General features: G+C 36.2%; 1 protein-coding gene across 6 annotated transcripts in view; it reads left to right on the forward strand.

Annotated features, from left to right (window-relative positions):
- ADGRG2 (adhesion G protein-coupled receptor G2) overlaps window positions 1-12,328 on the forward strand; it is a 98,862-nt gene that overhangs the window by 44,051 nt on the left and 42,483 nt on the right. For 4 of the 6 annotated variants that reach the window (XM_054006632.1, XM_054006640.1, XM_054006622.1 and 1 more), the window contains 12 exons: window positions 1,544-1,591; window positions 1,690-1,716; window positions 1,980-2,018; window positions 2,514-2,552; window positions 3,417-3,461; window positions 3,567-3,599; window positions 3,869-3,907; window positions 5,553-5,594; window positions 7,560-7,631; window positions 8,206-8,223; window positions 10,270-10,326; window positions 12,249-12,319. In XM_054006632.1, coding sequence (XP_053862607.1) covers window positions 1,544-1,591; window positions 1,690-1,716; window positions 1,980-2,018; window positions 2,514-2,552; window positions 3,417-3,461; window positions 3,567-3,599; window positions 3,869-3,907; window positions 5,553-5,594; window positions 7,560-7,631; window positions 8,206-8,223; window positions 10,270-10,326; window positions 12,249-12,319 — 530 coding nt within the window. The remainder of the gene's footprint in view (window positions 1-1,543; window positions 1,592-1,689; window positions 1,717-1,979; window positions 2,019-2,513; window positions 2,553-3,416; window positions 3,462-3,566; window positions 3,600-3,868; window positions 3,908-5,552; window positions 5,595-7,559; window positions 7,632-8,205; window positions 8,224-10,269; window positions 10,327-12,248; window positions 12,320-12,328) is intronic. The other 2 variants (XM_054006650.1, XM_054006658.1) reach the window with 2 other exon arrangements.

The following is a 12,328-nucleotide window of genomic DNA, read 5'->3' on the forward strand; positions in this document are numbered from 1 at the left end:
AGGGCCTGATTTTCCTCCCAATTACATCTATTTTAACTCTATGTCTTAATTGTAGTTTTACACGTGTAAAGAGAGATTCAAGCCAAGAATGCCTAGGATGGGAAATAGACTAAACAGTGGCCAAGAATCTCTCTATGAAGAGAATAAAAATGTCTGAGAATTCCTGCCCATTGAGAGTTAACCAGGGACAAATATAGAGCAAAACAAGTTTTCTTTGTGATTGTGTTGAAATGACTCTTATAAACAGAGTATGTGCATTTTATTGTTAGCATTGAGGGGCATTTCCTTTTCTTCCTTGAATTTCAGGTTACAATGCCAAAAAAACCTGACTCAGACCTGTAATTCATAGTTAAAAGCCATGAGTAATAGAGTTAGAATTTTTTTGGCCATAATTCAAGTAGAAGTATCATGACTCACTGGTTTTATCTCCAACTGATAGGAAAGAACTGTAGAGGTTTTTTTTTTCTTTTTAAATTAAAAGAAAAATTAGTCAAATAGAATGTATATTAATGTATACATGCCATAGAACCTGACTTGCAAATTTCAAGCATGCTCTCCACTCTGTGGTATACCCCCACCAGGCTTTGAGGTTGAATTTGTTAATAGTTCTGTAATAGATCTTATAGTAGTTTCATGGGTCTTCCCACTAAGTGGCATTACAGTTCAATAGATGGGAATCAGGTTTGTTTCTGTGATGAGAAATCACCTTGTTAGGAAGCCCTTCAGAAAAAATCATAGTACTGGTGTCTACTGACACTTTGACAAGCAGTTGTGTAGAGCCCTTCAAAGTAGTCATTGAGATATCACAAGTTGTACCTGAGCTACATTGTCCTCTGAGCTACAGTGCCCTTTGAACACTGTTTACTCTTGTATTGCAATGGGGGAAAGACATTTTAACTGTGTGCATTGAAGAATAAGTTGCTGCATACATTCCCGATTTTTTCCCTGCATTTCTTTGTTCCTGCTTGTATTGATATAATTTTCTTTTGTTTCATGTATGTAGTTGAAACATTTTTTACATCCTTTTTCATTTTTAGCAAAACCAGCTAATTTGAAGCAAAATAGATAATTCATATTACTTACAGTTTTCTATATTTCAATAAAATTGATGATCTTTGCTCAGCAAATTCACAGGACTAGACTAGCAGGGCTGTCACAGCTCAAGGTTGAGTTGAAACAGAAGAAAGGTGAGGAAGTTCATTGCTACTGGCCAGACAGTACCAGACTAATCTCTGTCTTTCAGGAGCATTAAAAACACCAAGGGCAAAATTTTCAAAAGAACTCAATTACCAGCATCTCCCATTCAGTAACTCATTCAGATTTTCAAGATTCAACACCCATTGTTCTCAATCTATACTCAATATTTTTAAAAACCTGACTACCTTTTTTTAGGTGCTTAAATTGTAGGTTTAGTTTTTTGAAATTCTGTCCCCATTTACTGGTCTTGAGAGTTTGAAACTCTGGCCCTGACATTCTTAGAAAAAAATAAATGAATAAAGCACTAACTTTATGTTTGTCTATTTTCTTTTTTTTTTTTTCCCAGCGGAATCCTCTATTGTTACTTTTATCACCTACCCCATTAATGCTTCAGGCAAGAAATTAATATTTCTCATATCTAGATTTATTTATCTTAAGTTTTACTTTTTATGTTGTCATTTTTATAATTTTTTATATTCTGGTATTTTTCAGCTACAAGTTCAGATACAAGCACTGCAGGTGAGAATTATATGTATTACACAAGTAAAAACTGTAGAATTAAGGCCAAATTCAGATGTGGTGTAAGCAGACAAAACTCCACTGTGTTCAATAGGTTTGTGCTTGTTTAAACCAGGGCTAAATTTGGCCAACTTTGAAAAAAAGGTTCATTATACTGGCTGTTTAGCCACCCCACAGTTAATATTGCATTGGCTGAGTTTTTAAAAAAAAACTGTTAAATTGATATTTTACAGTTATCCAAAATATACTCCTTTCCCTTTCAGCCAGAACTTTAAGTGTGGTGCCAAAGCCAAACCATACAGGTACATGCTTCTTTTTATGGAGGTTTTTTTTGTTCATTTGTATGTTAGAAAATATTTAGGGATATTGGTTCTGTTTGAAAAGTGAATTCAGTGAGCTTGCTAAAACTACTTAAAATATTTTTGAATTATTATTAAATATCCAACACATTCATTATTCACATTTGTATTGTGTCCACTACTGTGGTATATGGGCACACATTTCATGGTTTAAATTGTTTCAGTAATGTTCCAGACAAGAGGGGCATAATTTACCCACTCTCCTGATCTCTGAACTTAGAGACAGATGAGCTAATTCTCCTTTTACTTGCAAAAGTTTGATTCTGAAGTAACTCAATCATCTTTTATAAGAAGTTATTATGGATTAATGCTAGTGCAAACAGGAGGAGAGTCTGAAATAAAAATGGGAAAGAGACCTGGCAGCTCATTTAAGTGACCAGTATTATATAGGCTTGTTATCAGAAATTCTTATATTTAAATAATTTATTTTTTCTACAGAAACTACTATCCCTGAATTTAACTTCTCCACAACAGTAGGTAAGGCTTTATATATATATATAAGCATGGTTTATGAGCTGTGGGAGTCTATGTTCTAATATTTTGAATATTATTTTTTTACTATTGTATTTCGCATTAGCAATCAGTCTTACTGTGGGTTGAGTTCATACGATTTCATTGTGTATATACATGAGAACTGAGATTGTAAACCTACAGGGTCCTGTCATAAAACATTCAGTAATGGAAATAAATGGATTTAATGTTACAGTTTTGTCTGAATTTCCCAACTTGTGTTTGATTAAAATTTTCACCTCAACATTGGTTTTCTCTGTTCCTGCTTCTATGGCTACATTTTTTTCCTGTTTCATGTATATAGCCGAAGCAATTATATGCATCCTTTTGTCAATTATTAGCAAAAATGGCTGTATGTAGGCACAATGGACAATTATATGACCATGTTACACATAATTTACCACAATTCAGAACAATTGGTAATCTTTGCAAGAGAGTCACAGGACTAGACTGGCAGGGCTGTCACAGCTTCAGTAGAAGAATGGTGGGGAAGTTCATAGCTACTGGGCAGGCTGCACCAGACTAATCTGCTATACATGGAGCAAATATCCAAGGGCAAAATTTTCCACAAAAAGCTCAGTTACCAGCAATCCCCATTCAAGCACTTATTCAGATTTTCAAAAGTACCTCTTGTTCTCAGTGGGTTCTAAGTATTTTTGAAAATCTGGACACTTCCTTCAGATGCCTAAACTGGAGTCTTAACTTTTTGAAATTCTGTCCCCAGTTGTGGGCGTAGTGAGCTTAAAATCTGGCCCCATTTTCGTACAAATAAAAATTTGAGGACTAATGTTATGCTTCTCTATTTTTATTTATTTATTTATTTTGCTGCAGAATCCTCTATCGTTACTTTTATCACCTACCCCATTAATGCTTCAGGCAAGATTTTCTTAACATTTCTCATATTTTGATGTATTTAGCTTATGTCTTACCTTTTTATTGTGTACATTTTTACTTTTTTTCTATTTTTGTTCTATTACACAGATACAACTTCACTAGAAAGAACAAGTGCTGAAGGTGAGAATTATTTTACACAAGTACAAAGCTTAGAATGAGAGCCAAATTCAGATCTGGTGTAAGAGACAAAACTCTCTTGTATTCAGTAGGGTTGTACTTGTTTAAACTAGTGTTAAATTTGGCCAATGATCATTATTTTCACAACCTTAAAAATGGTTATCATATTGGCTGGTTAGCCACCCCCTTTCATTAAGTTTGCATTGATAGAGTTTTAAAAATATGAAATTCATATGATACTGTTAATCAAAAGAAACTCCTTTCCTTTTTAGATGGAACTTTAAGTGTATGGCCGGAGCCAAACCAGACAGGTAATGCTTATCTTTACATAGTATTTTTCTCCATTTTTGTATTTTAGAAAATATGCAGGAATGCTGGTTCTGTGTTGAACAGTGAATTCAGTAAGATTGCTGTGACCAGGGTCACAGGGGGGCCATGGTGAGATTGCTCAATTAGGGCAAACTGCAAAGAATGGGGCAGACAATCCCCAAAACTGGTGGTTATTCTGATACTTAGATTTACCAATCGAGCAACAAAACAGCTTCTACAATACCTTACTGGTTACCCAGAAGCCAAAATCACAGTTCCCTTAAAGTAAACCAGCCTTGGGTTTCCACCCAGACCACCAAGTCACGTATGATGAGGATTACTGAAAATCTTGTTCATCATATGAAAAAGTTCTACCAATCCCAAAGGATCAGACACATTACCCATCAAGTTAATGAATATCTCAGATTTTACCCAAATACATGCTTACAACCAATTCTTATGAACTAAACTAAGATTTATTCAAAGAAAAGAGAGAGAGAGAGTATTGATTAAGAGATCATTATACATACAGAAATGCATAGAGTCCTTAGGTCAGTTTCATAGTAGAGATGGTGAGCTTCAGAGTTACAAAGATTCCTTTCCAGAATCAGTTTATAAGGATATAGTCCAATGTCCATTTCCAATATCAGGGTGATTCAGAATGCACTGGAGACCACAGTCTTGCGACTCAAACTTCCCCTGACGAAGCTTAAGCAAATCTGAGGTGAAAGGATCAGGTCCCAAAAGCCCTTTATATAATTTCCGGACAGCATGCATTCCTTGGGTAAAGAATATTTGCTTTGAAGTAGAATTACCTATTTCCTATGTATACACAGGTAATTAGTCGCATTCATCAGCATAAGGTAATTATCCATTAAGCAGTTCATAGACAGTTTACTACAAGCTTCAAAGAGAAGTATAGACAATGAAATTATTACACCCAGGTTCCATCTAAATGTTAATATTCCCTTTTTATCTGTGCATCAATAGATATAGAAACAGACAGGAACCATCTGTTTACATGGTTAACATCTAACAAGATATAAGTAAATACATACGATTAGTACTACCTCTAATTCTCTAACAATACAGGTTTGCGTTTCAAAGCTCTAGTCTATTTAACATAGCGATATTAGTTATTTATAAGGAATAGCCCTAGTTACCATTTATATACTTCTCTAATATGTCTTTAAAGATTGAATTTGGGCCATTTAGCCTGCAAGTTACTTAACCCTTTCTGGCCCTGTGTCATAATTGCTAAAACTACTCAAAATATTTTTGAAACAATTTTAAATATCCACCTCCTTCATTGCACACATTTATATGGTGTCAATCATGGTGGAATATGGGAATATGTTTCATGGTTTAAATTGGGTCGATTGTATGCTAAACAGGAGGGACATAATTAACTCACTCTCCTGATCTCTGAATTTAGAGACAGAGGCCTAATTCTCCTTTCACTTGCAAAAGTTTTATTCTGAAGCAATTCACTCATCTTTTAAAAGAAATTATTACTGATTCATGCAAGTGCAAACAAGAGGAGAGTGTGAACTAGAAATCAGAAAGTGACTTGGCAGCTCATTTATATAGCCAGTATTTCACAGGCTTTTTATTAGAAATTCTTGTATTTATTTATTTTTTCTGCAGAAACTTCTAATATCCCTGAATTTAACTTCTCCACAACAGCAGGTAAGGCTTTTTATCCTTGTTAAACTCTATTTTGAGTGGCAGAAAAGGATGATTTATGAGCTTTGAGAGTCTATGATCAAGTATTTTGAATATGACTTTTTTATTATGGTATTTCATATGAGCAATCAGGCTTGTTTTGTGTTCATATGATTTCATTGTATATACATTAAAGTTGAGATTTTAATCCTACAGGGCCCATCACAAAGCATTCAGTAAATGAAAGGGATAAATTTAACATTGCTATGTGAACCCTATCTTTGAATTTCCTAACTTCTGTTTGATTAAAATGTTCCCATTAATGTACTGTAGTTTTAGCAGCTCCTATCTGCTGCAGATTTATCCTTTTCACAGGTTTGCAGGCTCCTAAATACCTGAAAGCCTCCAATCCAGCTGTTGGCCCAGCTTGACTCAGTTTATGATATCTGTCAAGATCACACAGTTTGTTTTGATTGGCTGCTGCTATTATCCAGTGAAGCCTTTAGGACAGGGATCGGCAATGTTTGGCACGAGCCCCCTGGTGGGCCGGGCCAGTTTATTTACCTGCCGCATCCGCAGGTTCGGCCGATCGTGGCTCCCACTGGCCGAGGTTCGCCGCTCCAGGCCAATGGGGGCTGCGGAAAGTGGCGCGGGCCAAGGGATATGCTGGCTGCCCTTCCCACAGCCCCCATTGGCCTGGAGCGGTGAACCGCGGCCAATGGGAGCCGTGATCGGCTGAACCTGCAGACGCGGCAGGTAAACAAACCGGCCCGGCCCGCCAGGGTGCTTACCCTGGCAGGCCGCGTGCCAAATGTTGCTGATGCCTGCTTTAGGATCAGGTAATGGGAGCATGAATTGAGGCCATGATTCAATAAAGGGATACCTATCTGCTGTATCTATGTGTGAAAGGGGTAGTATCAATATGATGGGTTATGCATCTCTAATACGGTGTGCAGATCAGACCTGCAGTGGCAGCACACAAACAGTATTTCTGGTGGTTGTGGCATCAAAGGGGCAAGGCTGTAGGGGCAAGGCTGTAGGATATGCGAGGTCAGGAACCCTGTTTCTTGAAAAAAAAAATGTTTTAAAATTGGTTGAAGATGACATCCTTGATTTAAAAACAGTTCGATTTTTTTCAAGAAACTGACTCTTCAAACATAGTGTTAACTGGCTAAATCAAATGTACAAGGTAAAACTGAGTTCAAAACAAGTTTGGAAATTAATATCTTCTAACCTATGTATGAATCCAATGGATTGGGTTAGCCTGAGTGGGCTAGGCATTGGCTTTAAACTATTCAGTCAGACACAATTTGAATCGCAGTGTGAACATAGAAAAAAAGAAAATCACGATGATGGCCAGCAGTTTTTGCAGGGTTGAGGCATAAAAACATGTAGATAGTCCCTAAACTTGCTCTATGGCATTTATTGTATCCTTACTATTTAATATTTCCATTGTGGTAGCACATACAGACGCTAAACAAGATCAGGGCCATATTGTGCTAAGGCACAACCTTTTCTCAACCTAGTCTCAACCTTTTCAGACTACTGTACCCTTTCAGGAGTCTGATTTGTCTTGTGTATCCCCAAGTTTCACCTCACTTAAAAACTACTTGCCTACAAAATAAGACATAAAAATACAGAAGTGTCACAAGCACACTATTACTGAAAAACTGCTTACTTTCTCATTTTGTCTATATGAAATTAAGTTTGTACTGACTTCGCTAGTGCTTTTTATGTAGTCTGTTGTAAAACTAGGCAAATATCTAGATGAATTGATGTACACCCTGGAAGACCTCTGCGTACCCACAGGAGTATGCGTACTCCTGGTTGAGAACACTAAGGCACTGTATCAACACAGAGAAAGAGACAAGTCCATTCTTGTCAGCTTTGTGCTACTATCTAAATGATCTAAACTGAGTCTTTCTAATATATTGCTTTTAATATAGTGTTAACTATTTTAATAAATTCAGTTACCTTTATTTCTTTTAGGGAAATTATCTGCAAATATAACCTTCAATGTAACTGACAGTGTTACTCTACCAACTACTGCCATTACGAATGGTAAGGGGCAAACTTATTTTAATTTAAACAGTGAGCTGAATGTATTAGTATTTTTGTAATACTATATAATGAAGTGCGTTTATAAAATAATTAGAGCTTTAAATAATGTTTAAAAAGTGCCCCGCAGGACTGGCATAGAACCTTTTACTTTTGTACAATAGGGTTCAAAACTGGATCATCCAGCAATCTAAAGTCACTGCCTTCTGATGGCTGTCCATTTACTAAAGTAAAAAAAAAGTGCATTAGATATATTGGCCCTTTTTATTGTGTAGCACAAAAAACATAAATCATGCTTCATATTTGGCATGAGATGATAAACTCAGCAGAGAAATAAGGAATTGATTGGCAATGAAGACTGAACTACAGTCTCACTCCAAGAAGGGTGCCTACACAACAGGATTCAGGAGGGTTGGCTAAGTGGGGTGTGGAAGTTTGCAGTGCTATTGGCTGAGCTGATTATTATTTGATGGACAAATAAAATAGAAGTATGTTTCAATGCTACTATATTGGATTTATGCAACAGAGCTGCACGTGTACTGCCACCTTTATTTCTGATCATTACTTTTTTTTGTAGGTATAAGTTGTAAAAATGGTAAGTATATGACTTACTGTATATACAAACATAGAATCATAGAATATTAGGGTTGGGAGGGACCTCAGGAGGTCATCTAGTCCAACCCCCTGCTCAAAGCAGGGCTAATCCCCAACTAAATCATCCCAACCAGGGCTTCATCAAGCCTGACCTTAAAAACCTCTAAGGATGGAGATTCCACCACCTCCCTAGGTAACCCATTCCAGTGCTTCACCACCCTCCTAGTGAAAAAGCAACTTGAGACCATTACTCCTTGTTCTGTCATCTGGTACCACTGAGAACAGTCTAGATCCATCCTCTTTGGAACCCCCTTTTAGGTAGTTGAAAGCAGCTATCAAATCCCCCCTCATTCTTCTCTTCTGCAGACTAAATAATCCCAGTTCCCTCAGTCGCTCCTCATAAATCATGTGCTCCAGCCCCCTAATCATTTTTGTTGCCCTCCGCTGGACTCTTTCCAATTTTTCCACATTCTTCTTGTAGTGTGGGTCCCAAAACTGGACATAGTACTGCAGATGAGGCATCACCAATGCTGCATAGAGGGGAATGATCACGTCCCTCGATCTGCAGGCAATGCTCCGACTTATACAGCCCAAAATGCCGTTAGCCTTCTTGGCAACAAGGGCACACTGTTGACTCATATCCAGCTTCTCGTCCACTGTAACCCCTAGGTCCTTTTCTGCAGAACTGATGCCTAGCAACTCGGTCCCTAGTCTGTAGCAGTGCATGGGATTCTTCCATCCTAAGTGCAGGACTCTGCACCTGTCCTTGTTGAACCTCATCAGATTTCTTTTGGCCCAATCCTCTAATTTGTCTAGATCCCTCTGTATACTATCCCTAGCCTGAAGCGTATCTAGCACTCCTCCCAGTTTAGTGTCATCTGCAAACTTGCTGAGCGTGTAATCCACACCATCCTCCAGATCATTAATGAAGATATTGAACAAAACCAGCCCCAGGACCGACCCTTAGGGCACTCCGCTTGATACCGGCTGCCAACTAGACATGGAGCCATTGATCACTATCCATTGAGCCCGATGATATAGCCAGCTTTCTATCCACCTTATAGTTCATTCATCCAGCCCATACTTCTTTAACTTGCTGGCAAGAATACTGTGGGAGACTGTATTAAAAGCTTTGCTAAAGTCAAATAATAACACATCCACTGCTTCCCCCTCATCCACAGAGCCAGTTATCTCATCATATTTTACCATGTGAAAGAAAAAAAATTCATATCACAATAGGATAAAATAACGGGCCGGACCAAATAGAATAGTTTTTGAATCTCATATGTTCGTGAAATAAATCGCCAGAGGAAGACCATCAGAAACATATGATAGTTTTTATAGTGGTTGAGCATGGTAGTATGTTAAGAGCCTGTTCATAATATGCTGATTTATATTACATGGTAGTGCATAGTATATTAACCTTATTAGCTTAACCATGCATGTTTGTTTAATTTAATATTTAACAACAAAACTGTCCAGATAAATGGCCCTTTTCTTCACTCTTTGCACCTGGAAAGTTGTAATATGGATTATAGAAATGAACGTCTTATTTCATTGTTTAGAGAAGTAGCTACTCTACCTGACTTTGGATAATATCTGTCTGTCTATCTAATATGATACTAAATTAACTTCCCATTCTAGGTATAGGGAAATAGTTGCACATTGTCTCAGATACTAGTTTGTGGAAAATATATTTGCTGCTTTGTTTTCTTTTTTTAAATGGTGAACACTAAAATATGTTTTTATTATATATAGAGAGAGTATGTTTATGTATATGTGTGCAGATATACTATGTAGTTATGCTGGGGGAAGAGTTACAGAACAATTTAGGTAGATATACATTACATCTGGATACTGGGACTTAGATAGACTGGTGACAGGTGCCTTACAAACACCAATAAAGCATAGATAGAATGTAAAATATTTTGCAAACCTGAAGACATTTAAGTTTACATAAACATTCATCATTTAAAAACATAATATTTAAATACATATGTTGAACAAGATTACATTTGAATTGAACTGGATTAATATTGTTTTGCAGAAACAAAACTAACTGGTAACAACTTATATAATTTATCAGCCATCTGTAATAATTCAGGTTAGTGGGTTTTTTTTCTTAAATGTATCATCTCCAAATATTTATCTCTTCTGAGTAGCGAGGCATAAATGCAGAACTTTTATAAAATCTCTAAAATATACTAGGTTTGAAATTCTTATATCCTGGTTGCCAACCAAGGGGAAAAAATGTAACTTTATCTTACCAAATCATGTGCAATATTAAAAATAATATTTAAGAAAATATTTTCTGAGTTTGTATTTCAGAAGTTTCATACTGAAGGAAAATATAAAATTTATAATTTCTCTCATCCACATGTAAATATAAAGTTTATATACTACTAGTACCTATCATTATCAAGCTTAGGAAATGTAAAGAATTCATTTAAAATTGTATTATAATAATATCATTAATGTTATTTTAAACAGACAGTAAAATAGTGTTATATTTAAAAATAAGGATAAAAAGGAAACAATAGAAAGCATATGTAAGTATTGAGGGAGCACTGTAATAGGTTCTAAGTTAGATGTATTACACAAGACAATACGATATGAAAATTAAAACTAAGGAAACTAAAATTGACAGACTCATAATTAAGAGAGCTAAGAGGGATTTTGAAAAGCCAAGACATAAAAACAAATGAGAGATTTGTTAGGTATATTGGCAACAGAAAACCTCTTGGTGGGTCCACTGGACTATAGGGAAGTAAAAATAGAAATTAAAGAGGGTGAGGACTTTGCAGAGAAACTAAATGACGTGTGTATCATTTCTGATTCAAAGAAATCATTTAGCTTCACTGCAAAGAACATACAGTCTGCTGTGACTTTTTTCAAAGGTTGTGAAGTCAAAAAGGAAAGATGCTATGAAAACCTGATCAATTAAAGGACAAGGACCAGTTGGTGTACATCCAAGAGCTCTGAATGAAATATCTGAGCGACTATTAGAAGTATAGGAGTACTTGTGGCACCTTAGAGACTAACACGGCTGCTACTGTGAAACCTATTAGAAGTATAAAATCTCTCATTAAAATTAGCTACTCCAAGCAAAGTTAACAAATGTACTCATTTTTTAAAAAGGATCTAAGGGTCATCTTGGAATTGCAGACCAATAGGCTTTACTTCAGTACCAGGAACAGAGGGTGAAAGATTGATTAGAAAAATACTTATAGAACACTTAGATGAAAGTGGACAAACAAGCATGGTACTTCTCTAATCTACTTTGAGTGTGTCAACAAAAGAATGGATAAAGGAGTATTTGTTGACAAATATTTGGACTTTCAAAAATCAAAAGGTTTTGTTAAGGAAATTATGTAGACATGCAGTGAGAGGGAAAGTACCATCATGGATTAGACGGAAACAGAAAACATAGCTGTTCGCCTGGTACAGAGCTGCCCTAAAGATGACATAGAAAGCTGTATATGGTGAACCTAAAAGCTGCTCTAATTTACATTGACACTGGACCAGTCCCAGACTTCCCTATTCCCTTCAGTGACACCTCCTGACTGGTCACAAGTGGGGAATTCTATAGGAGTCACTACATCATCAGTATGCCACCGGAAGATTCCCCCTATACTAGCCTGAAACATATAGAGCAGATTAAAATTGGTGAAGCAGTATAAAGATGTCCTTATGCAGATCAAGGTCTGGGTCACTGTGTGTGCAATCTAGTTTTTCTATCTTGAAAATGATATAGGAGAAATAGAAGGTGTTCAGAGATGGGCAGCAAAAATTATTAGAGACCTAGAGAAACTAAAGATAATGGGAATATTTAGTTTAGAGAGGAAATGAATAAGCATGGCAAAAGAATACAGAATAATGAATGGTACAGAGAAGGTAGATTGAATACTCTTATTTATCTTCTCACATAATACAAAACAAGTGAAATGTATAGTTCTCAAAATGGTTCTAAATCAAGCAATTAACCATGAACATTATTATTAACTTTGTTTGTCTTTTTGTATTTAGTTTTCTACATGGGCTATATAAAATTTCAATACAGTGAAAAAAGCAATAATACTTCAGTAAGTGTTGAAATAGTAAGTCCT

The sequence above is a fragment of the Malaclemys terrapin genome, chromosome 1 (genome assembly GCF_027887155.1).
Source record: "Malaclemys terrapin pileata isolate rMalTer1 chromosome 1, rMalTer1.hap1, whole genome shotgun sequence".
NCBI lineage: Eukaryota > Metazoa > Chordata > Testudines > Emydidae > Malaclemys > Malaclemys terrapin.